This window comes from Canis lupus, chromosome 32 (genome assembly GCF_048164855.1).
Source record: "Canis lupus baileyi chromosome 32, mCanLup2.hap1, whole genome shotgun sequence".
Taxonomy (NCBI): domain Eukaryota; kingdom Metazoa; phylum Chordata; class Mammalia; order Carnivora; family Canidae; genus Canis; species Canis lupus.
Genome location: NC_132869.1, coordinates 31,249,521 through 31,275,883, shown reverse-complemented (window position 1 = coordinate 31,275,883; position 26,363 = coordinate 31,249,521). Strand labels below are relative to the sequence as shown.

Sequence of the window (26,363 nt, the reverse complement as noted above, 5' to 3'; positions counted from 1 at the left end):
TATTTAAGTTCACCCACAATTTTTGATACGATTTTAATGGCTTCGGCGCAGTCAGGCGCCCCGCAGCCCGCCCCGTGGGGTCCCGCCGACCTCGGAGGACCCGGGGCGCCGGGGCGGGCTCGCGGCTCTCCCCGCCGACCCTCCTCCCGGCCACAGCCGACAGGGTCGAGCCGCTGGGGGGGGGGGGGGGGGGCCCGGGTCCGGGGTGTCCCGGAGCAACCGCCTCACCCGATGATGAGGAAGATGACGCGCAACGGCTCGGTGGCGATGGTGAAGATGTAAAGCGCCAGCGCGGGCCCGAAGGCAATGAAGGCGCAGCCGAAGAACACAGCCGCCGTCATGGCGACCGCGGGAGCCGGCCCGGAGGCCTGGCCAGGACGCGAGCTGCGTCGAGCGCCCACGGAGCCGAGCGGGGCGCGGGGCCGCCGGCGGGGAGCGGCGGAGGGGCGGGAGCAGGGGGCTGGGGAGGGCTGGGGGGGCGAGGCGGGGCGCCGCGGAGACTGGGGGGACCGGGCGGAGCGCGGCGGACGGAGCGGGAGGCGGTGGGGGCCCTGCGGGGCGGGGCGGGGCGGGGCGCGGCGGAGAGGGCGGGAGGGGGAGGAGGGGCGGAGGGAGGAGGAGGGGCTGGAGGAGGGGAGGGGCGGGGCGGAGCGCAGCGGGGAAGGCGGGGCTTTGAAGCGGGACGGGCCGCGGGGAGGGGGCTGGAGCGGAAGGGGCGGAGCCTGCGGGGTGTGGAAGAGGAGTGGAGGGGCGCGGCGGAGGGGGCTGGGGGCGGGGCGGGGCGGGGCGAGGCACGGCCGGGGGGACTGGAGGGGCCAGAGGGAGGCTGGATGCTGGAGGCGGGGCTGAGCGGGCTGGGCGGGGCGGCGGAGGCTGGAGGCAGGAGGCAGGGGCGGGGGCGGGCGCCGCGGGGCCGAGGATGCTGGAGGCTGGAGGCGGGGCGGAGACGGGGCGCGGCGGAGGGCGGGAGGCGGGAGGCGGGGCGGGGCCTCATCGCCAGGCTCTGCGCCCCACTTGGCGCGTGGGGCCGCCCAGAGGCCGAGGCCGCGTTGGGTGGCGGCTCTGCGGGAGCCCGGACCCTCTGCAACTAGCATCACCCCTCGCTGGTGCGCTTTGGTCAGGCCGTCGGTGCCTGCAGGGAGAGGACCTGGGAGAGGCGAGGTTCCTCAGCCCTCTTTGGAATCAGAACAGGTAAAAGAGTCCAGATCAACTAAAGAAAAACAGCTCTGGACAGAAGGATTACACATCTAAATTTTGTATTTTTTTTTCTTCTGAATAAACTTGTCTTTTTTTAGAGCACATTTTGCCATTTGCACAGTTGCAGGAACTTCGTGCTTTGTCATATACAGCACCCATATAGCGGTAACCCAGGCGACAACTCACAATAGTGCAAGTATGAAAGAGTAAAGGAGGAGGTTGTCCTTCTCTGGGTTGTTTTGTGTGTCCTCCCCACATCCCCAAGTCTTCAGAAAAGGGGTTTTGTTTTGTTTTGTTTTGTTTTGTTTAGGGAGGGGTAGAGGAAGAGAGTGAATCTTAAGCAGGCTCCTGGGCCTGGTGTGAACCCCACAACTCAGATCCTGAGCTGAAATCAAGAGTCAAACCCCCTTAACTGAACCACCCAGGCGCCTCCCGAAAAGTTAGTTTTGGAGGCATTCTCTGATCACCCATCCTATAGTAACGATAAAATCTCCCTTTTGTTTTCACTTGTTCATCTATGTCGCCAGTTAAAATCTAAGCTTTTGGAAGGCAGGACTTTTTGTTTTGTTTCTCTGTTTCCACAGCACCTGAAAGCTGCTCACTAAATATCTGTTCAGCTAAAAAAATTAATTAACAAAATGGAACTTACAAATATTTGCTATTCTATATTAATTTAACAATCTCTGAGAGGTTTAAAAATTAAAATCAAGAGATCCCTGGGTGGCTCAGCGGTTTAGCGCCTGCCTTTGGCCCAGGGCGTGATCCTGGGGTCCCTGGGATCGAGTCCCGCATCGGGCTCCCTGCATGGAGCCTGCTTCTCCCTCTGCCTGTGTCTCTGCCTCTCTGTCACTCTCTGTGTCTCATGAATAAACAAATAAATTTAAAAAAAAATAAATTAAATTAAAATTAAAATCAGAAGGTTACCCTGATCATTCACATCTAAGACTTTTCTCCACCTGTAGCAGGAATGATGATAGTATCTCATGGGTTATTTTGAAGATTGTGCCTGCACAGTAAGTACTATTTAAGTGTTAGCCATTCCTATTCATTATTTAATGTCTATCATGAGTGAAACTGTTGGAAGTCAACACTGAAAAGACAAACACCAGGAGACAAAAGTTGGGACCTGACTGAAGAGGTTTTTCATCTCATCTCTGAAAATGGGTCTTCAAATAAAAGCATTTAATTCTTATGGTAAAATGTCATCTTCACCCATTGAAAACAGACATATATATTTTCTATTTACTTCACAAAATACTTCATTTTGAAACGTCTTATATAAGCATCTATTGAAACTTAGGTTGAGACAACAGTTCAAAATGATAGAGTGACTCACCCCTGCATAGATTCTTTTGGTTCTGTCCTGAATCAAAGTTATCAAATGCAATTCCATTGCTTCAGCTCCAAGCAGAAATGCCTTCACAGAAGCATAATGTACTCAGGTCCTTAGCATAAACTAAGATTTTATACAACAATGGCCATCTACATTTCTTCCTCCATATTTTATAAAACTTTAATTACCACTGTTCAATATCTTTCACAGATCCATGCTTTACTATTTGAGTTCAGGGCTAGAAAACATTTTTGTTTCTCCTGACAAATGCATATATTTAGCTCTGAGTGCCAAATCATCGTATTCAGGCTTTATCTTGACTCCCAAGAAGCTCAGGGATAAATTTAATAGTCAATTGTAGCAACTATTCTTCTAGGTTTTTGTTATTATAATTACTGCCATGACTTCAGAAAATGACTTATTCTTTGATCCCTATTTATTTAAGTTTTTTTTTTTTAAATTTATTCATGAGAGAGGCAGAGACACAGGCAGAGGGAGAAGCAGGCTCCATGCAGGGAGCCCGATGTGGGACTCAATCCCGGGTCTCCAGGATCACGCCCTGAGCCAAAGGCCGATGCTTAACTGTTGAGCCACGCAGGTGTCCCTTTGATCCCTATTTTAATGATTTGATTACCCTAATTGTAACTAGATCTATCTGTCTTGGTTAAAGTTGCCTCAAATATTTTGGAAGTAGGCAACTCAACATGCAAAACTAGAAGTTGGGAGAATTTGTATTCATAGTATCTTGACCATGTTTCAGTTCACTCTTAGTCCTCAAATCTAGTTAAAAAATGGAAAGGTACTATAAAATGTAATGAGTTTGTCTCCCATGTCAGTAAAGACATCTTTAACCGATATCTTTTGGAATAGAAAAGAAGAAAGCAGCTAGATCAAATGGACAAATTCACCAATAAAATAATCATCAACATTCATGGTTATTTACCAAAAAACTAATTTCAAATTGCCTTACATTTATGCAATGCATTGCATACAATGCATTTCCTTACATTTATACAATGCAGTGTTTAAAAAGCACTTTTAGGGCAGCCCTGGTGGCGCAGTGGTTTAGCGCCACCTGCAGCCAAGGGCGTGATCCTGGAGACCCTGGATCGAGTCCCACGTCTGGCTCTCTGCGTGGAGACTGCTTCTCCCTCTGCCTGTGTCTCTGCCTCTCTCTCTGCATCTCTATGAATAAATAAATAAAATCTTTAAAATAATATAAAAAGCACTTTTACACGGACTTCAACAATTCTGTTTACAAGAGAGGGGTTTGAAGCTAAGTAGCAGTGCTGTTGACTCCAAGTTTTTATGTACTTACTATTAGCTTCTCTCCAAGACTTGAAAACATAAGGTACTAAGTGATGAAGTTAAATCCCTAAGAGGTAGGGCACTTGGGTGGCTCAGTCGGTTAAGCATTGACTCGATTTTGGCTCAGGTCATGATCTCAAGGTCTTGAGATCAAGCCCCACATCGGGCTCCATGCTAAGCTTAAGATTCTCCCTCTCCCTCTGTCCCTCCCCCTGCTCATGTGTGCACGCTCTCTCTCTCTCTCTCTCTCTCAAATAAATAAATAAATAATCCCCAAGAGGTGAGGGGCAGAGGAGGCTGGCATATACAATAGATCTGGATATAGACCTCTGAGAATTCCTCAGAATTGGGTGCATGTGGGGAGCTGGGAGGAGGGGGGTCAGGAGGCGGGGTGAGTAGACAAAAGCAATATCATATTTTAGCAATTGATCAAATAAGGCTTTGACAGACCCACAAGTAATTCACAAGACACTAATGAATTCACTTGAGCTTTGTTTTCTGGTAGTGCTGATAGGTTTTTTTTTATTTTTTATTTTTTTAAAGATTTTATTTATTTATTCATGAGAGACACAGAGAGCGAGAGTGAGAGAGGCAGAGACACAGGCAGAGGGAGAAGCAGGCTCCAAGCAGGGAGCCTGATGTGGGACTCAATCCCGGGTCTCCAGGATCACATCCTGGGCTGAAGGTGGCGCTAAACCACTGAGCCACCCAGGGATCCCCCTAGGTTTATATTTACTCAACCATTTATTCACTCATTCAAAATGCATACTGAATGCTTACAAAATATCAGGCACAGTGCTAGGCACTGGGAATACACAAGAAACAGATGTGCTCCTGTCTCCGTGGAGCTTATGGTCTAGCGGGAAGCCAGACAGGCGGATACAGGATGCCATGAGAATATACAGCAAGGGCGAAGGGCATCCAGTCCAGATATGTGAGATTTTGTTAAGGAGAATACTCATTCATTCAGGTCTCTGCTTAGGAGTTGGCAAAAATGGGACTCCTGGGTGGTTCAGCGGTTGAGCATCTGGGCCTGATCCCAGGGTCCAGGATTGAATCCCACATCGAATCCTACATCGAGTCCCACATCGGGCTCCCTGCGAGGACCCTGCTTCTCCCTTTGCCTCGGTCTCTGCCTTCTCTCTTGTCTCTCATAAATAAATAAAATCTTAAAAAAAAAAATAAAGGAGTTGGCAAAAATAAAATAGGGAAGAAATGGAGGAACAGTGGAAAGGCCTCAAAGTGAAAGCAAAGGATTTCTAAGGGACAGAAATTAACTTTATTTGCTATGGGGGCATCCTCATATATTCCTGCAACTAATATGGGAAAACCTAAATTTTGAGGGTAGGATGCATGAAGAAAAGGGAAAAAAAGGTTAACCATTTATCAATACGTAAGTAGCATTCTGGGTGATTTATCTTATTAAAAGGAAATCCTTCTGTATTTAATAAAGTTTAAAATAATGTAAGGTAAGGGCCAGAATAAAAAACAGATAATGGGGGCACCTGGGTGGCTCAGTGTGTTGAGCATCTGCCTTCCACTCAGGTCGTGATCCCAGGGTCCTGGTCCTGGGATCGTCCTCAACATGGGTATCCCCAGCATCAGGAGCCTGCTTCTCCCTCTCCCTCTGCCTGCTTCCATACCTCGCCACCCCCCTACCCGGGTCCGTCCTCTTTCTCAAATAAATAAAAAAATCTTAACAAAAACAAACAGATAATGAAGCTCCTCTTTTTACTGCTGTACTTACTGAGGCATGGATGAATTTAAAATTTTATTTAAATTAAGAAGTAAATGGAAAACAGCTCCGAAGTTATCTTTCTTCAACATGTTCTCTTTGATGATTCCTGAAGCTCACTGATTTTCTTCTGACCCTTAATAAACACCTACTATGTTCCAGGCTCCTTATTGGAGACCATGGATACAAAAGCTGAAGACCCGGTCCCCACACTTACAGGAGCTTAGAGTCTGGTGGGAAGCGAATAAGGAGACAGTTCAAATCTGGTGCAGTGACACTGTGGGCATACACAAGAGGGGACTCCTAACCTGGATGGGTTATGCCCTAAGTCTTCCCAGAGAAACCTTTCCTGAGTCTTGAAAGACAAGAAAGAGCCAGAAAGAGGTAGGATGTCAGTAAAAGGAGCAGCATAAGCAAAGGAATGACAAAGCATGGTGTGTTCGGGAAAACTGCAATTACTGGTGATTTCAAAATAGGTATGAATTAAGGTATGACAAGATCCAAGGCTGGAGAGAAAGATGTGGAGCTGGCAAAGCTCTTTGTTTGCCAGGCTAAAGAGGTTAGTTTCTACCCCAAGGTTATGAGGTACCACTGAAGGATTAAATTTGGCAGTGATAGATTCCTGTTGGCACTGTGAAAACTGGCTTGGCGGAAAATAAGATTAGAGACTGGGCAGCTGGTTAGGAAAGGCAATAGAGATCTAGGCAAAAGATGAGGCCGGAACACAGGGGCAGAAATAATGGACAAGTGGGTGGATTTGAAAGAGGTTAAGAGAAAAGAAAAAAGAAAAAAGAAAAGAAAGAGGTTTAGGTGGTTTGATCTTTAAGACTTGGAGGCTGGTAAACTGTGTGTGGATCTAGGCAGATGATCATGCTATCATGAGGGAGAAAAGAGGAGAGAGAACAACTTTCTCCTCCGGGTTTAAGGGTTGTTGGTGGGAAGTGCTGGGGAGGGGAAGGATGGAGAGTGGAGTTTGAGTTTAGACATGTTTGATGTACCTGTAGCAGATCCCAGGGGAGATGTCTAATAGGTAGATCAACTTGGAAGTCTGCCTGTCTGCAGAGGCTGGGGCTAGAGATACAAACTTGAAAGCCCTATTAGTTTCCTATTGTTGCTGTAACAAATAATCACAAATTTGGTGGCCTAAAGCAACACAAATTTAAGTTCTTAGAGTTCTGGAGGGCAGAATTATGAAATGAGTTTTACAGTCTAAAGCGAAGGTGTCAAAGTCAGGCTGGTTCCTTCTGGAGACTTTAGGAAAGAATTTCTTACCTTCCTTTCTCCAGATCCCAGAGGCTATCCACATTCCTTGGCTCACCCGCCTACATGATCACACCTTTTCTCCCTCTTTGTCACCACATAGTTTCCTTCTGATTCCAATATGTCCTGTTTCTCTCCCATAAACCCTTGGGATTACATGTCCTCTGCTGGGATAATCCAGGACAATCCCCCATTTCAAGGGCCTTTAGACCAAATCTGTAAAGTCCCTTTTGCTATGCAGAGTAATATTCATGGCTTCCAGGGATTAGGGCCTGGAACATCCTTGGGGCCACTATTCAGCTGATCACAGAAGTTAAGAGCATTTCAGAGCCATTAAAAAGGATGAAATTATTTTTGGAAAAGTGGAGAATCAGGAGAATACTGTCACAGAAGCTAAGAGAACATTTCTGGGAGGAAGAGATACCTGGTCAAATGCCGCCAAGAGGTTAACCAAGAGATAAGAACTGAAAATTGCCACTTTAGCCACTAGGCCACGGTAAGGCCAATGTCAGTGAAGTGGCCCAGGTGGAAATTAAACTGGAATAGGCTGAAGAATAAATGAAAAATGAAAAAGTGAAGATGGTAACTGTAGGCAACTGTTTGTGGAGAAGCTTAGCTACAACAACAACAATAGGAAAAAGGGCAATGGGTGAGAGAAACACAAGGCCAACAGCTGGAGGGTTACTGCTCCTTAGATGCTGAGGGAACAGGAGTAACACATAACACATGGTAAGAGTGTGAAGGTGGAAGAGAAAACTGCGAGTCCTCTGACGGGCAGAGGTGGGAGGATGAGTCCAGAGAAGAGGGAGTGGTGAGAAAGGCACAGAAGAGAAGGGATGCTTCTGCTCCAAAAGGAAGGAGTGAGGATGAATGAGGCATTGGGCGCCAACCCATGGTAGGCAGTAGGTGAGGGAGGAAGAGGTGGCTAAGGACCTTTGTTTTGACTGATGCTTTTCTCTGAGAGGCAGGAGGTGAAAGACCTGTCTACCAAGAGTAAAGGGAGAGAAGTGGGAAGCTTAAGAACAGTGAAGGTTCAAAATGGCAGTGGGGATGAATGCTGAAGGCTAGGATTGGGAACGTGCATAGTATTAGATCAGTGACAGGGCTGGGACCTCAGTCTGTGGCATTTGAAAGTCAAAACCAAGCAACAGAAACTAAACTTGCAAGGACTAAGAAGGGAAGGATGATCACTTTAAGGATGCAGCTCTGTAACAGAATCACCTCTGTATATTTGCAGATCTGGCCATTTTTCTGAGTCTTCACACAACTCAGGTAAGTTTGCTAAAATATCTCAAGCCTACCAGGGTTTGAATCACACACTTAGAGCAAATTTGAAGAAACATTTTTAAAATGTGTAATCCATTTCAGAGTCATGAGTATTTTCATTACGTAGTTTTTATTTTAGACGAACATTATTGTAAAAAAAAGTTCACCTGGAATAAAATCCATTAAAAAAAAACAAAACAAAACCACAGCATCAGTATCAGTATACAGTTAATGAATTGGCTTAAACAAGATTAACCACATGACAGGTTCACTTTATCTGCAGGAGCTTTTCACATTAAGCTGTTGAAGCAAAAATAAAATATGCTGAAACGTACACAGAAGGATAATTCTATGGAAAAACTAGGTATTTCCCATTAGGGGCATGATTTTAGTCAAATAGTTTATGGCATGTTGCACTAAAGAAACTGCAGTGTCAGCTGCAAACAAACAAAATAAAACCCATCTGTAAGGCCATAGGAATGAATTATAATAAATTCACATTTTTAAAAAGGTAAGAAAATGAAACAAGAAGTTCTATTAGTTCTTGGCAATAATAAATGTAACTGCATATGGCACAAGCATTTCAAAAAATGAAGTAAAATTTGAAAACACCCCTAAACTAATGGGGATGTTTAAACTAGTTTAAACTAATTTGCTAATTTTCACTTCTGTAAAGTTCAGTCATTTAGAATTTTTTCATCCTAAACAGGACTCCCATTAATTTTATTAATCTAAAAAAAAGACTGATTTTCTGTAAAATTGTGCCGGGATTTAAAATTTTATTAGCATATCCTATCCCTCTAGGTCCCTCTAGGACAAGGAACTTCATTTTTAGACATTCCATTTCCCTCCCTTCTTTGGATATAACAAGAAGGGAAAAAGGAATGTCCTTTCTGTTAAAAGAAAAATTCTAAAAACCCTGACAGCAAAAATGAGTGCTTAAAATCTGAGATAAGTAAACCAACATAATGAAATGCTGTTTTAAAATTTGAAGCTTAGAAGCTCATCTTTAAAGATTAAGTACTAAATTTATAAAGAAATCTAAGTCATGAATTAGAAAAAAAAAAAAAAGGTCTGCTTAAATGCATCACTTACTGTTCACAGGAAAAAGTTTATAAGTCTTAATACAGATTCTCAGCATTCAGAATCTGTAAAATGGAGTTATAATCTCTTACTTAGAAATTTCTGCAAATGTTCATCTATATTGCACAACTAAATTTCTTAATGGAGACAGGGAGATCATACCTTTTTTTGCACTAGTGGATATGACATGTATGTTCTATTCTAGAGTAAACTATCTCCTACCTTTTCCAATGATGTCTTTAGTCCAAAACAAAACATGTAATCTAAACGGTGTTGGATGCTTAAAGGCTGGCTCACCGGTTTTCTACCAGGTATTAGAATACTAGTTAGCTAAATGAGGTATAATTAAAAAATAGTCCTTCAAAGTAAAGAGTATAGTCTTCTGAACATTTATAACAAAGACTGCACAAAATGTTCATGTAAATAGTAAGAAACCCTGTGGCATCTCCTAACCAATGCACAGGTGGATTATTTTCTCTTAATCTGTATGAAATAAAACATAGCTAAAATAAATTCCCAGTGAAACGTTTTACAGTCAACTGGTTTACATGCTACTGAGTTACAGCACATTTTCAGTGTCTGATATCCTCAGACTCTATTTGAAAAGGTCTAGTCCAATCATTGTCAAAAATTAGCACACTGATAATAAAGTGCAGCCACCGAACCACTAATACTGCTGCAAAAGTCTTCATGTACCTTATCCATTAGACCACAAACATGTTCACACAAAACTAGATTTCTTCAGTTTCAGCAGGGAACAGACAGTTATCTGTCACTAAATTCATCTACCAATAGAAAAAATAATGCACTCTATGTACATTATTAAGCAAAGTGGAATATTTATTGGGTCATTTTACCATGCAGAAAGTGAATTTCCTATGGTCTTAGCTCAAATTATATACAATTTAGCAAAGCTAAATGTAAGAAAATAGCAAGGACGATTTATTTCTATATAACAGAGCGTATCCCCCCAAGTTGCTGCTACTTCAAAGAGCACTTTTAGACTCTTCTAACTTTTACAGGCTCTTTCAAAGGGAATTTCATGGAGACTAATTATTAACCCACGTAAGACAAAAGAAGAGAGAAGGAATGAAACAAAAGCAAAGCACTGTGTTTAACAAAAAAGAAAGAAAGAAAGAAAAAAAGCTAACCACAGAATATGTCAGTTTTGGTTTGCAGACAACCCCTGAGATATAAACCAAAGTGTTAAGACACCAAATAGTCAGAGGTAAATTACTAGGAGGATTACATTCATTCATGGTGTCCTAGCACTTGCCTTTTACAAAGTACTTCGTTACCGTTCAGAAAGCTCAACTGCTTGGATCTTTTTCAGAAAATTAGTAAATACAAGATGTTTCTAAGATTACTTTTCCTTTCCAAAAATGCATCTAATTTTAAAATGGTAGATGTACAATCAACTTCCAACCAAGCAACTACTGATTATACTGGGATACCAACAGGTGCCTTTAAGCCTATAGGTAAATACAAAAAACAAAACAAAAGAATCAAGAAGGCTGAAATTTGTCAACATTAAGTTTAGTGTATCCATCAAAACTAGCTCTGGTCTATCTGCCGCCGCTAAGCTGTACAGAAGTTTTCAAACAAGTAGTAAAGGTTTGACTGGTCCAAGCATTCTAACACTACGTCTTAATCTGAAGCACGATGCTCTGTGGTAACAAACAATCCATTTCCATTTTCATCTCCCCTCTAAACTATCAAGCATGATGGTATGATGGTAACCTTCATGAAACACAAAAGGCCTAAGAGGAAGAGTAATTATTGACAGGATTCATTTCCCTAATTACCTATTCATCACTCCCTTCTGTATTATGACGCTGAAAGGCTAGAATAACAGCAACGACAAGATGATCTGAATTTGGCACATAAGTTAATGCTAAATACCATTTTTTTCCTTATGTGAAGGTTTCATCTACAAAAGGTATACCAGTACCAGTGTCTGGCGAGAAAGGCAGCTAAGCTTTTGGTTGGCTTTGGCCCAAATGACTGGACCGAGTTCTATAACAATGAACCTGAACAGATGGAACTGGGTTCTACGCATTCAAAAACAGCTGTTTTAAAATGGAAACCTTGCTCATATTTTCTCTAACGAAAAGGCAAGACTTTTCCTAGAGGCTGCACTAGGTCTAATTACCTTTGTTTAAAAAAAAAAAAAAGCCCAAATAAAAACAATAAAAAATAATTCTGTTCACCATTACTAAGAGTTATCTCTATTAAATTTATATCAACAAGTTAGTCTCTCTCTCCCTATAGGTTAAATTTTCTACAAAAAAAGTCTAAATCTAATACTTAACTTTTGCAGACAGGGATCACAGTAGGAACTGGGTATTACAAATGAAACCGGCAAGCTAAAGAGTGAACTTAAGAAAAAATATATTGCATATATTACGATGCCCATATAACAGAACCACAATAAGATGCTAAAATAAAACCTAAATAGTACATCTCTCTGCCTATGTAAAATATCAGCTCAAGAAGTTCACAATTAGAAATGGACAACAATGTTCAAATACATTGTTTTTGATAACTGAGTGGTTACAATTGGTCAAACAGGAAAAAATAGTAAATACCCCAGGAAAAGTGAGATTAAGGTAATTTCCAAATGTAGCTTCTATTGATTAGACAGAGGTAGCCAATGAAAAAGTGACTTAGTCAGCTACCCAAACTCTCTGGCAAAAAGGTCAGGAATGAAGCAAAACTCTAAACTACCTGAAGAAATAAAGGAATTGTGGCCTCTGATGAATAGATGGACATTTTTAAGATCAATTTGATCAGAATTCAATGATTCTTATTTAAGGAAATCACAAATTAGAGCCCTTAAAAAAATTCTGTCAATGCAATAACATTTGGCCACATGAACCACACCAAACATCTTTTAATTTTAGTAAATTAACCTCTGCTTTAAATGTTTTGCTTTTTTCAAACATCCCCAAGTGCACAAATTTGTCTGGAACTTCAGGAGGCAAAAGTGTGCAAATCCGAGTCTGAGACTGTGCTGTAGCAGGGACAGACTAACACTGATGTGCAAAGTGAAAAAGAAAAGATAGCAGCTTTCTGGGACAAACCAAAGAAGAAACAAGTTAAGTCCTGCGCATGTCTCCACTTCATTGCTTCCATGTTTGAAAAAAGGAGCCTGTTATCTTGATAGACCTTCTAGAAGGCTGGAAACCATGTGGCATTCTGTGTCGGGAAGTCTAGGTTCAGTGGTGCTCTCAGCAGCAGCCGGGTGGTGTGATTCTGAGGCTGGCTGACCTGTGCTTTCAGAGAAGCAGGAAAGGGTCCTTTAGGTGTGCTGCAGTCTCTCAGAAAGAGTTCATCAAAGTAGTGAACAACGGAAGAAACTGGTCTTCTTTGATCGGTTCTCTGTTATTTTCACTGGTCCACCTGAACCTGATGAATTGCTGTCATTCTAAAAAAGGGAACATAAAATTACCAAGGAAATAAAAGTTTCGTGGTTTGATCTCAATTATTTAAAACATACAAGCATCAAACCACACCACAAATGTGTATTCCATAGAGTATTTTATTAGAAAGGGAACTCATCAGGCTTTGATGTTGTCAGTATCTTTGGAAGTGGATTAAGATGAGAAAAATATTTTTAGGATAGCATCTTTTATATTAATAATATATTAGATGCGAAGCTCCTATTTCCAGTTCAGAGAAATTACAGCCAATGGAGTGTTAAGTTTCAAGGCTAATGTTAAGATACAGGTATAGGCAAAACTCTTGCCAGAGGTAAAAAGAGTTGCTAATGTAAGGTATACAATTATATTCAGGATTCTGATGAAAACAAACTTTCAAGGTGGTCCTAATGATTTGTCACTGACATCATTTCTAATTTAAGTGAACTTTAGCAACTTTAAGATCATATTCATATGTAGATACAAATATCTGTCACATGAAAACCAAGCTAGATCATTTCATGTCATTATTAATCTAATTATTCTGCTCAAAATTCTATTAAAGACCACCTAAAGAGTCAGATGAAAAAACAGAAGCAGCTGCAGTTTAAAAGAAACTTGAAGAAATAGAAATAAGAATCAAGCTTCAACCAGGTGAATATGGGTCAGGAAAGAAATGAGTCAGTGTGAATATATTATCATCAGGCCTATCCTATTGATCAAATAAATAAACAGCAAAAATAAGAGAACAAATTTAACAAATAGCATAATGCAAATAAAAATTATAAGTGATACAAACCATTTTTCTGTTGAGTTTTGTCATTATATCTCGTGCAAGTGTAAAAAATGCCTAAAGGTAAACCAAAAATTGTATTAATAAATATTTATAATATAGTCTTAAGTAGAAATGTAGAACTTTTTCATTATTTCATTATAAGACATCTGATACTTTTTTTTTTAATTTTATTTATTTATTCATGAGAGACCCAGAGAGAGAGAGAGAGAGAGAGAGGCAGAGACACAGGCAGAGGGAGAAGCAGGCTCCATGAAGGAGCCCGATGCGGGACTCAATCCAGGGTCTCTAGGATCACCCCCTACGCCAAAGGCAGTGCAAAACCACTGAGCCACCTGGGCTGCCCACATTTGATACTTAATTAAGAAAGAACAGAACCTTAATCACAGTCCACATGTGAATACTGTATCTTATTTTTCAATGATATCACAAAACTGTCAGTCATGGGGCGCCTGGGTGGCTCAGTCAGTTGAGCATCTGATTCTTGGTTTCAGATCAGGCCTTGATCTTGGGATTGTGGGACTGAGCCCAGAGTCAGGCTCTGGAGTCTGCTGGAGATTATCTCCCTCTCCCTCTCTTCCCTCTGCTCCTCCCCCTGCTCATACATCCATGCTCTTTCTTTCTCTAAAATAAATAAACTAAAAATTAAAAAAAAAACTGACATTCATTCAGTCATCAAATATTTTCTGCACATTATATCTAGCACAGGTTCCTAATGTGACATTTGTTGAGTCATAGGTGGCTTCCTCAGTACACCAAAAGCACCAGGGTTGGGGGTAGGGGGGCAGAGACTCTCAGTCACCCCAGGTCCTCAAAGCAGGGCACAGTGCCTTGTTTTCGAGATGCTGAATATCTCTGTTCAATAATCAAATGAATAATTATGTACTACTCTAGTTTTAGAATCCATTTTCACAAAAATCTCTTTTATCCCCAATCTCCTCTCTTTCAAATTGTTTTCATTCTTGTATCTGAGAATTATATCATCTTCTGTCTTAGCTCAGCTAAATTCCTCACTGTGGAAATCAGTTCAAATAGGACAAATCTGATTAATCTCAGTGACATTTTGTGCCTAGTGCCTCTTGACCCAGACCAAACATTTTTTTAAACCTACCATCTCTACTTTGTTTCTACAGAGCCAAGACTTTTTAAAAAAAGATTTTAAGTAATCTCTACACCCAGTGTGGGGCTTGAACTCACAACCCCAAGATCAAGAGTTGCATGCTCCACTGAGTGTACCTTGCAAGTGACCTCTACAGAGCCAAGACTCTTAAAGAATCTTCAGTTGTCCCCATGCTAAACCCATAACTGTCAGTCTCTTTGTCCCCAACCACTCCTGATGCCCCCCAAAGATGTTCAGCAGAAAGATTATGTCCAATCAAGTCGAACAGAAACAATGATAACCACTATTATCACTTATTATCAATGTTCTACTGTCACACTGGTCACCTCTGAATCTAAATTTCTAAAGAAGCTGATCCCAGTTTTTATGAAAAGCTAACTACACTAAAATAAAGCTCGGGGAAAAGTCCTAATTTCAGTCGAATACCTGGTCAAAATAAGCAGCTTGGGCACCTCCCCGCTCTGTACTTCCATAACTCAAAGCTCTCTGTAAGCCACAGATTGTGATCAGGGTACAGCCACAGAGACTAAGCCTGCTCCATCAAGCCAGGGTATGGAGTTCACTTTGTGAGAGCAACCCAATCTAGGCCATCTCAGTGAACAAATTTTCTCCTACTTCTACTTAAGAGGCTCCCCTCTTTCTGACGGAAGGAAATCCTTTTGTGGTAAGCAGGAGGAAGTATTTTTCTGCTTATCTATGCTTGTGTAAATAAATCAACAGAAGCTTCCTGTTTCCTAACATCCATTAGCCAACCTGAAAAATTAGTATTAGTTATTGAAAACAAAAAGTTCAGATCAGTGTGCCCTAGCCAATAAAGTAATTTAAATGTCGATTTTTTAGCCATAATGTTATGATAAATGGTGAGTAACCTAAGAAATTGAATGTCTACAAAACCATTAATATTACAGTTTATTGAATTATATGTATTAACACACATGTATCATTTTTACGACCAGTTTAAAATATATTTTTTAAGATTTTATTTGACAGAGAGAAAGAGAGCACGTGTGTGCACAAGCAGGGGGAGCAGCAGGCAGAGGGAGAGGGAGAAGCAGGCTCTCCCCTGAGCAGAGAGCCTGATACAGGGCTCGATCCCAGGATCCTGGGATCATGACCTGAGCCAAAGGCAGACGCTTAACTGACTGAGCTACACAGGCACCCCTATAAAATGTTTTAAAGAAAGAAAATATTATCAACAATTCTGCCCTTTGTAAAGAAAATCTATTCTTAGAAGACTCTGGATGATTTGGTTGTCTTTAACAGTTCACTTACTGAAAATTTATTAAAACTAATCTCTGATAGGGATGCCTGAATGGCTCAGCAGTTGAGCTCTTGCCTTCGGCTCAGGGCATGATCCTAGTCCTGGGATCGAGTCCCACATCGGGCTCCCTGCGGGGAGCCTGCTTCTCCCTCTGCCTATGTTTCTGCCTCTCTCTCTCTGTGTCTTTCATGAATAAACAAATAAAATCTTTAAAAAAAAAACTAATCTCTGATAAACATGCTTGTTTCTACTAACGGCTGTTGTGTTACAATTTGTCATGCTTAATCTTAGGGAATCTGTTAAATAATCAGTTTAATTCTCTCTTGAGAGAGTACAGACATGAAAGTAATTAAGATTCTCCTGCTATAGGCTACTAAAGGATGACATGAACCATGATAAATAAGCAGAACACAGTGCTTGGTCGGCAAGTACAGGATTTCTGGCTTCCCCAACAAAGGTCAAAGCTGAACTTGAAGGACCTTCTACCTTCTGTTCAGTGAATCTTAACTGAGCAATCTCCTATAGCCCACGTGGGAGCTGGGTGCTAGAAATTCAACAACCTGGGTCCACAATAAAAGTTAGAAGCATAAAAGTTCACAAAATGGAGGTGGAGCTCACAGAAGGCATTCACTAAGAAAATGACAAGTCTTGGAGGACCACTTGAACACAGAGACCTAAGCTCTAATGCTACCACATAATAAATCATGGAAAGTTTCCTTCTTACCTCCTCTACGTTTGTACTGGATTTTGCACTTGTCTCCAAGAATTTAATCCCATAGTCAATTGCTAACTGAAAGGCAAACAGACATTTAAATTCCATTCAAGTTACTTCAGTATATAAAAAGCATTTCCATCTTCTAGGTTGTTCAAAGTCTCAAAGGTAGAGGATCTAGTGGAGAACTCTTGTGGTCCATAATTTCTTTGCTTTCTATGTTTGAAATGTAGACATCTCACTTAATCATCATAAATAAAATGGCAGCACTTCAACTCAAAACATAACTTAAGTAATTCTTTTTTTCTATTATACTTTAGCTCTCTAATATATTTACAAGAAAAACCATGAGACACATACCCGCTCTTATCATTAATTGGGGATTTCACTGATCCCTTTCACCTGACCCAAAGTACAACTCTCCAATGGTTACTATACTGACTTATTATTTGTTAATAAATTGGTACATAAAAGAATGAAAGCTTTAAATACTGAGCACGCACTGCTTTTTGTTTTTATTTAGTTTCTATTTCTATCTACTCCAAAAAGCTCCCAGTTCATTTAAAATAACAAGATTAAATGAACGTTCTTAAGGGAAAAAAACTTCGCAGACAGATTTAAAAACAAAATATATATTGCATGTATCACTAAAAAAAGGCTAAAGCAAAATTCCAAGATTTAAAAACTGAAGCCTCTAAGCTAATTTAGAAAAATGTCATGGGAGTAAATATGTACATGTAATACACTCTTGCTATTTTTCAGGATAACAAAATAGAGAAATGCCTATAAATGACACCCACAGTTTGGTAACTTAAAGTAGTTTATCCATAATGACCTAAATCTAATATGGAGTAAAATATTCTTAGGAAAAAAATAATGAATTGGAAATGATTACTGTTTAAATTTCTCCTATCTTATTACTTTTATTTGAAGAGAATGATTTACTTGATCTTTAAAACTGGGCATTTTCACACAGATGTGGAAGAAAAGAGCCTGAACTCTAAAGCTGCAGGAATTTGAAAAAGGAGCAATTTGTATCTCCCAGAAAACAGCAAATTCTTCAGGAATGAGTCATGACTACACAGTATATGGAGCTGGATCTTGAATACTAATTCATACCATTCAAGTATGGATTACATCTCTTTGTTGTTTTTTTAAAGGATTAAAATACAGATAATTTTCACACTGAAATCAATAATTAAGTAATACTGAGGAAATAAATGCTTCATGTGAATAGGTTCCAATCTTCATGCATTCGGTTCAAATTTACCTTCTCTCCTCTTTCTTTTGACACTTGTCTTTTGTCATTCATATCACATTTGTTACCCAGGATCATTCTTTCAACATCTGAAGAGGCATGCTGCAAGGAGAAAATCGTATGTTATAAAAACAGCCTGAGCAAAACACAGTTATTCAATAAACAAATCCTAACCTGTCAGAAACATCCATAAATTTAATAATAAGACAAATAATCTTTTGCTCAACACAAGGGCTGATGCAGAGAAAAATTTAAAAGATGGGAGGAGGGAAAAGCTACAGCAAAGAGCCTATGCAAACTTTTCCCCCAAAGGCTTGCAGCCATTTTTAGGCCTTTTTTTTGTACATGAACAAACAGAAATAAAATCTATGGTTATCCAACAACAAAACTTCCAAATATTAGTTTGGGACAAAGAAGAAAAGAAAATAGTAGTGAGTGAGCCAATGGAGAAAGTATTCTGGATTCTGAACTACACAAAATATTAAATCATGTAAGTTAATATAAATGTGTACAAAATGACTTTAAAGTCAGATTTCTTTCTGTAATGTCAAAGACATAAAAAAAAATCTTAATACCAATCAACCTGGAATTAAAACAAATTTCAAATATCTACGATGGAGAAAATGTTAGAAAGGAAAAATGATAAGTTGCTAGAATAAAGAGATATCTTTCTGGGAGTCAGATGCTAAAGCTATAGGAGCACAAGTCCCTTCTTTCTGGCCTCAGTTTTCTCATGTGTAACCTAGGGACTTGTATTAAAGTATTTTCAAGATCTGGCCCAAGTTTAAAATTCTGTGAAACTGCTCCTCTCTCTGTACCTCCCCGTCTGACAGTGGTCGGACTGGCAGCACCAGAGATCACTCTGTTTGTGGTGCTCTCAGAACAAGAGGGCCTGACCTGCCCATGCCCTACTTCTCAGCAGCTCAGCTGCCGCTTCCAGAGACAGAAGGAGCCCTTAGCAAGCACCCAGCAGGACTCCTCTCTACTATCATCATTCTCCTCCCATACATACCTCTTCGATGTTTCTTATCCAATTTTTAATATTGTCAAAGGACTTTTCATTTGTGATGTCATAGACCAGCATAATTCCCTGTAAGGAAAAAAAAACTTTATTTAGTATTTCATATATCTTAAAGTTATAGAATATAATGTCAGTGTACTCCTACCCTCCAGAAACCTTTTGTTTGTCCTTTATTTTATCTTTTTAATTAAAAGGGATTTGTAATAAAAATTTTAAAGTACAAAGAAGGAAAAATAAATAAATAAATTCTTACACTATCACACCATGTAAATAAATAGTCTGTAAACATTTCTACTGTTAACCTTTAATGAATTAGTGATTATGGTAAAGGTGATACACCTTTTATATCTGACTGCATGTGATAAGAATCAGCACCAACTAGAGTTGAAGGAGTGTTTAAGTTAAAACAGAGATAGTGATGAGAGAAAGAGATAATCACTTCTGTTGTGTACTTGTTTATTGCAAGTAGAAATGTCTTGTTTCTTACTTCTGTACTAAGATCAGATCCATACCGCTTTAAAATTATTTCTTTTTTCACTTAAAAAAATTATTTCTTATATGGGCTGTTCAAAGTGTCACTGTCTACATAAATCATAGACACTTAAAATATAATACATTTTTTTTATAATACATTTGTTATACAGGTTTAAGGAAAGGCATTGTCATCATATTTTTAAAGGCCATCATATCTTCTATTTCTAAAAGGTTTATCTTCTAAATATATCAACTGACACTTGTATGCTAACTATTCCAAAATCTGTTATCACTAGACCACACTCCTGTGTTAAGTGCTAGATGTACCTGTCTATCCACTCAACAAGTATTTAGTGAGCACGTACTATGTGCCTTATACTATATGTTGTGCTACTCGCAGTGAAGAAGACAGACAAGGCCCCTTCCTCTCTCATGGACGGCTAGCAAAGAAAACAATAAACCAATAATTATTCAATTTGTTTTAACATTGACAACTACTATAAAGAAGTATGGGGAGTTTTGAGTACAAATGCCGATCTAATCTGGTTGAGGGGATGGGTTGGTCAGGGAAGTCTTCCCTGAGAAAATGACAGTAAAGCCAAGACCTGAAGTCTGAGCAGACTTGAACTGGGCAATGGAATTGAGGCTGGGGTGAAAGGGAAAGCCACCGTACCAACACCAACAGAAATGTGAGTATCCTGCTGACCAGAATGGCCCAGAACTCACTGGACTGAGTGAAAGAAAGTCAGCTTGGTAAGAGTGCACAGATCCGACAGAGAAGGGCACATGATGAAATGAAAAAGATAGACAGGGTCAGATGTGCTTTGAAGACCAATGACCGGATAGCAGCCCCCAAATGTCCCGTGTGGTCACCAAAATTCAACTGAGTAAAACACAAGCTTGTCTTTGTCCCCTCTAAGTCTTGTCTTCCTCTTTGTATTCTCGTTTTGTTAAAGGGCAATAGAACCCTGCCAGCCAGCCCAAGCAGACCCCTGGGAGTTACCTCCTCATAGCCAGGGAGTCACTAAGTCCTGTAGGCCTGACAACCACAATATCGCCCGATTCTGACCCTCCAACTCTCATGCATGGCCTTATTCATATTCTCATCTATTAGCCTTTACCTGAATTACTGTCATTGTCTTTAACTGGTCTCCCAGCTTTTGCAAAAATATACAATCGCTCAGAACATATGCAGGAGTTCCAAAACATCTACAAGTTAATTACCTGATTAATATTATGAAGACCAATGGCAAAACATGCAGTTACTAAACAAAGAACATTAAAAAAAAAAAAACCAACAAAAAGCCTTTAAATGTCTTGTTTCCATATCCCCAAACCTATCTCCCCCATTGTACCAGACTCTAGCTTGGATCCTATGAACTTGACAAATGAATATTCATGTTTTACTTTCACTTGAAGAGTTATAAAACCCTTAAACACACTCACCATGGCTCCTCTATAATATGCTGTTGTAATGGTTCGAAATCTTTCCTGACCTGCTGTGTCCCTAAAATTTGAAACAAAGGAGAGAGTGGTTTTAAAAGTTATCACCAGCATCACTGAAGAGAAATCTTAAGCTGTGGATAGAATTCTGGTCTGCTCACAAAAGCAGTGGTTTCAAGGGAAAGGGGAATGGGACACCAGGAGAGCCTGCTGTGTGTCTGTGAGCTGGAGGCGGAGGTGGCCACAGGGGCCTGTCAGGAGCTCACAATGACTCTGGTGGGAAACTTGGACCTTCATGATAAAAGCAGCAACAGGAAAATACATGGCCCTGCTAGGAACTGGCATGTTCTATTAGTCAAACACACGTGGGAGAGAATAGAGAATAGTTCTAAATTCTTGGATCCCTGTAGGTAGTTATAATTCTTTTTATAAATGCCTAATGATTAAGGCATTTTGCTCTCTTGACTGAAAGTCTGATTTTTGTACAAAGCAAGCATTTGGGCTGGACTTACTACTGTGTAAATTCTGCTCAGCAGAGCACACTCAAATGGATCTCCTCAAGAACTTTTTCAGTTATAGAGCCTGGGATTAAATGGGAGCCTGGAGTTTCACACATAATGGTTGACAATGTTTCCAAAGATTTTAAAATATGAATACCACCTCAAAATTACATAAGCTTTCATGTATTCTTGCTTTTTGGCTGATGGCATTCTCTTAAAATACATTCGGAAAAATTCAGAAATTTCTCATTACGTTGATTGAAACAATCCCTCTAAAGGGAGTCAAATTTCTTTGGTATCTGGGAAAATCAGTATTTCTAAATTTGCCACGCACAACCACTCCCTGTGCTACTAAGGCAAACTAAATTGTACAATTTAATTGCAGGGGAGAGAGAGGCATTTGTGGAAATATACTATAATTCTGATGCATACCAACCCAAACAAGAGATGGAGGCCCAAGGGAAATATAACAAATCAAAAACATTAATAAATACCTTAACATTCATCTATACCTCACAAAATACTTTCATCTGTGCTCACATGATGCCCATCACAGCCCAGTATAGTGGTAGGACCCCCATCCTCATTCTGCAGAAGAGGTAACAGGCTCAGGTGGGCTATGGCCTACCACTAAACCACTAAATAGCTCAGAACCTTGAACACCCTTAAGCATCTTAGGTCTCAGCTGCTTAGGACAGGGCCAGGCTCCCCACCACAGTATTCATCTTATCTTGTCATTCTCTCACTGGTCAGGATTAGATACCCAGGGCACCGGAGTTTGGTATATGGCAAACACATCATGGGGAAAACAGAAGCCAAGTAACTTTGAGCCAACCAACTATTTTGGTCTAACATACTACTTTATTTAGAACCAGCTCTGCAGTAAGGATGGAGGAAAAACCCTGCCATACTAAATGTAGGCTGTGAAAACTGAATGTAGTCTATTGCTGTTGAGAGTATTGATAAATAGTGCTATGATGTTATATTAAGTTCTAATTAGCTGACTGCTAGCTGACTGCCCACAGGCTCCTAGAAATGCTTCTTGGTGCTATGCTCAGGACTGTTCAGCACAGTCAGAAATTCTCTTTGGTTCTCCTTAAAAATTTTTTTTAGTTTAGTATCTTTAAAGTATCTGGCCTCTTAGTGAATATCAATAGATGCAAAGGGAAACCTATGGTAACCTTCACCATGTTTTCCAACGAATATACTGGGAACCACTACACTAGGCTAATATATGAAGCTGACACAATGCTCCATATTTGGGTCATTATCCCAGCTTTATCATTGACCCAGACAGATGCTCTCTGATGGACTTAACCACTCTAAGTCCTAAGTTCTTCCTCTGTAAAAGAAGGACTAGTGGATTTCAATATCATGCTCTAGTTCTAGCCTGGTTCTGAGATTCAAAGAAGAAAGAGAGCCCAAGGAAAAAGCTGATATAAATTACTTTACTATTTTGCCCTATCTGCTTCTTAATCTATGCTGCTCTAAATTTCTAAGCTTTGTCTACTGCTGTCATCATTACACACTGGATCGGTTCAGTGGTCCTCATTTTTTATTTTATTTTATTTATTTGTTCATGAGAGACAGAGAGAGAGAGAGGAAGAGACACAGGCAGAGGGAGAAGCAGGCTCCATACAGGGAGCCTGATGTGGGACTTGATCCCAGGACCCCAGGATCACACCCTGGGCCGAAGGCAGGCGCTAAACCGCTGAGCTACTCAGGGATCCCCATTTTTTTATTTAAAGAGAAGAAACATGAAAATATAAAGTGTCAGATGTGGAGGGGAACTTAGATGTCTTCAGGCTAACCAACCAATTTACCAATGAGGAAAAACAGGCCCTAAGAAGGGAAGCAATTGGCCCAAGCCCTCAGTTCAGGGGTAGAACCTAGAACCTAGATCTGTACTTCCATAGAAGAACCCATTCAGGGTTCCTTTTTTTTTTTTTTTTTAATTTATTTATGATAGTCAGAGAGAGAGAGAGAGAGAGAGAGGCAGAGACATAGGCAGAGGGAGAAGCAGGCTCCATGCACTGGGAGCCTGACGTGGGATTCGATCCTGGGTCTCCAGGATCGCGCCCTGGGCCAAAGGCAGGCGCCAAACCGCTGCCGCCACCCAGGGATCCCGCATTCAGGGTTCCTACCACTTGACTACTCTTGCCTTATCTGTTTTCAAAGCTGCAACAACTACAATGAAAAAGTGCATGCACTCTTGAGATTTTGGTTTCCTTCCCTACAAAATTAGGGTTTGGGAAGAATGAGGTCTCAGATCTCTCTCAGCTGTAAGATCATTCCTTACCTTCCCATTCTTGGTGGAGAAACCTTTGAATAGTTACCCACTTCCCCTTGGTTCGGATAAGGAATAGATGTTTTATTTATCATAAGTTACCTCTAACTCACCACAATTCACATTTTAATTCCCACTTTCAATTCCTGATTAAGGTAGAAACTTTGTGTATAATTTTTTATTTTTATTTTTTACTTACCATATCTGAAGCTTAATTTTCTTTCCATCTAGTTCTATCGTCCTGATTTTAAAATCAATTCCTGCCAGAAGAAGAAAGAAAGAAATACTAAATTTCTCCAAATATAATCCAAGTCTTATTAGGAAAAGGACAAAGATTTCTATTGAAAAAAAAAAGCTCTCCAACGCACTGGAAAATGTGAACACAGAGAGGGTGTGAATGGTATGTTTCCTCTGAATACAGGCTGAAGAAAGGAATGCTAATTACTCTGCAAAGAATTCCCACACATGTTAAATGCAATGTATTATATGCTTCATTATTTTGATACAAATGGATCACATCCCTCAAAGTTACGTAATTTAGATAGACTGAGAACATGCCATATTTTCTGCTTCCTGAAATACATATAAACAATGATTCCTACCCCCTTTCCTGCCCCATCCTTCCCTAAAAATCACCGTGGGACCTCTTTACAATGTCTTCCTCCATCTCCTTCCATGTGTTCTTTAGGATCTGCAACTGGCTAAGGAAAAAAACAAAACCTCAAGCCCCCAAACCTGCCTATTTCAGTTCAAGAATGGGAAAATCTGCGTATTTATTTTATACAGCCAGCAAGTATCTTTTGTACATTTATTTTTTTAAACATATTTTTTAAGATTTTATTTATTTATTCATGAGAGACCCAGAGAGAGGCAAAGACAAAGGCAGAGGGAGAAGCAGACTCCTTGCAGGAGCCCGATGTGGGACTAGATCCCGGAACTCCAGGATCACGCCCTGGGCCTAAGGCAGACGCTCAACCACTGAGCCACCCAGGCGTCCCTCTTTTGTACATTTTAATAAACGTTTCTTGCATCTTACTGGCTGGAGCTGAAATAGCTAGAATAGTTTTTAGCCATGGCTGAACTTAAAATTATCTGGAGAACTTTCAAAAACTACTTATGACTAGGTCTGCTCCTTTCCCCAATTTCGGAGATTCTAACTTAGTTGGTCAAGGGTGGGACCTGTGCACTGCTAATTTTAAAATAGGTGATTCTAACTTGTAAGTAGCACTCAAGCAGGCCTGCCAGGAACCATGTGAAAGTCATTTGGGGGTCAAAAGTCCAACCCTCCCTCACTTGCTTTCCCCCCCGACTATGGTAGTTCAAAACTCGCTTAGCAATTTCAATACAAAGAACCACAAAATCCTTGACAAACATCAGAACGCTCTATCACTTATCAGCAATAAGCTGCTACTCTCTGAAGAGACAAGTTAACGAATACAACTGGACGCAATTTGCTAAATCCTTATCATCTGGCTATTCAGCTTTTAGATTTTTTTTCTATTCTTTTGTATTCTGTCCAGAGCCCCTTAAAAGTGGTTTCCAGGACATTTCAAGAAAATATGTCAATTACATATCCCCTAAACTGACTTAAACACTAAATGCTGTTCTTGGGGGGCTAGGGTGGGGGGAGAAAAGCCTTCAACAGCTATGTTACTACAATGTTTCTACATATAAATATTGATAGCACCCATAAAAGCTGCCACTTGGAGGCTCCCTAAAGTTTCAAACACTCTTCATTCATTTAAAAACATTTAGGAAATTTTCTACGGATCCAGCCTCTTGTTTTTTGTATTTGTTAGAAGGGTTACCTTTCTGTAATTTGAGGAAGTTCTACCATTATCTGTGATACTTAACCATCTTTTCACTATTCAGAGGTTTTCAATGTTTAGAAGAGTTAGGAGCTGTGGTATTTAGCTTTTGTTTACACTGCTGTCAGGAGCCAGCTGATAGACAAAACAGTACAACCTAAATTTCATAAAAATGGAAAATGGGGGGATCCCTCGGTGGCCCAACGGTTTAGCGCCTGCCTTCAGTTCAGGGCTGGGGTCCCAGGATCGAGTCCTGCATCAGGCTCCCTGCATGGAGCCTACTTCTCCCTCTGCGTGTGTGTGTGTGTGTGTGTGTGTGTGTGTGTGTGTGTGTGTCATGAATAAATATATAAAATCCTTAAAAAAAATAAAAAATAAAAATGAAAAATGCCATTTATATTATTATCGAAAAGCACTGGACCTGAAACTCAAAAGACCTAGACTGTAGATTGGGTTCTGTCATTGAGAACTTTTGGGAGGTTGCTTAACTGCACTGAACCTTTGTATCCTCATCCATGAAAAAAAAAGGAGGGGGACCTAATTAGATAAATTAGATAACGTGTTTAAACGTGGTTTGGGAACTCTGAAATTCCATATAAATGTAAGATATTACATATTCAGATGCTATTATCCTGCAGCTCTTATCACTTGATGCATGAATTGTGGTAACAGCTTCCCAGGACTCTGTGCCAACATCTTTCCCTGGTCTAACTTCCCTGCACGACACTGCCAGAATAACTGTTCACAATCTCTGTGGTAATGGCACCGGGATACTTAAGAAGCTATGGGTCCAACTTCCTTTGCCTGGCAATACAGCCTCTCAGAGGCACTGCTCTCCTGACAGTCACCCTCAGGGCCTCTCTCCAAGGGCCACCACACACCTCCCTGCTTGGCCCCACACCTCCTCCTCTCTGCATGTGCATGGCCACCTGGCTCACCTGGCTCTGCCCGCTTCCCTGAGGACTTCACTCTACCCATGGGTCCTCCCCAGGCCTCTCTCTCAGCTCTCAACTCGGCTATGTCCATCCCTGATGTGGCAAGTCCTGGTTTCTTCCTGTGCTATTTGGTTTTGTTAACATATTACT

The 26,363-nt window shown here is 40.6% G+C and overlaps 2 protein-coding genes and 1 long non-coding RNA gene across 3 annotated transcripts in view; 1 reads left to right on the top strand and 2 right to left on the bottom strand.

The window, feature by feature from the left end:
- The window catches only part of APH1B (aph-1 homolog B, gamma-secretase subunit), a 33,825-nt gene extending 33,397 nt beyond the window's left edge, over positions 1-428 (bottom strand). Inside the window, exon 1 of the mRNA XM_072809020.1 lies at positions 229-428. Within this exon, the coding sequence (XP_072665121.1) occupies positions 229-341 (113 nt within the window). The 5' untranslated portion in view covers positions 342-428. The remainder of the gene's footprint in view (positions 1-228) is intronic.
- A 7,782-nt stretch (positions 429-8,210) lies between these two features.
- Positions 8,211-26,363, bottom strand: part of RAB8B (RAB8B, member RAS oncogene family) — a 61,701-nt gene continuing 43,548 nt past the window's right edge. Inside the window, exons 2-8 of the mRNA XM_072809016.1 lie at positions 23,670-23,730; positions 20,687-20,747; positions 18,758-18,835; positions 17,758-17,847; positions 16,500-16,565; positions 13,401-13,451; positions 8,211-12,609 (exon numbers count right to left, since the gene is read on the bottom strand). Coding sequence (XP_072665117.1) covers positions 12,517-12,609; positions 13,401-13,451; positions 16,500-16,565; positions 17,758-17,847; positions 18,758-18,835; positions 20,687-20,747; positions 23,670-23,730 — 500 coding nt within the window. The 3' untranslated portion in view covers positions 8,211-12,516. The remainder of the gene's footprint in view (positions 12,610-13,400; positions 13,452-16,499; positions 16,566-17,757; positions 17,848-18,757; positions 18,836-20,686; positions 20,748-23,669; positions 23,731-26,363) is intronic.
- The window catches only part of LOC140623064 (uncharacterized), a 49,496-nt gene continuing 46,838 nt past the window's right edge, over positions 23,706-26,363 (top strand). The window contains exon 1 of the long non-coding RNA XR_012022743.1: positions 23,706-23,870. This is a non-coding gene — a long non-coding RNA (uncharacterized lncRNA). The remainder of the gene's footprint in view (positions 23,871-26,363) is intronic.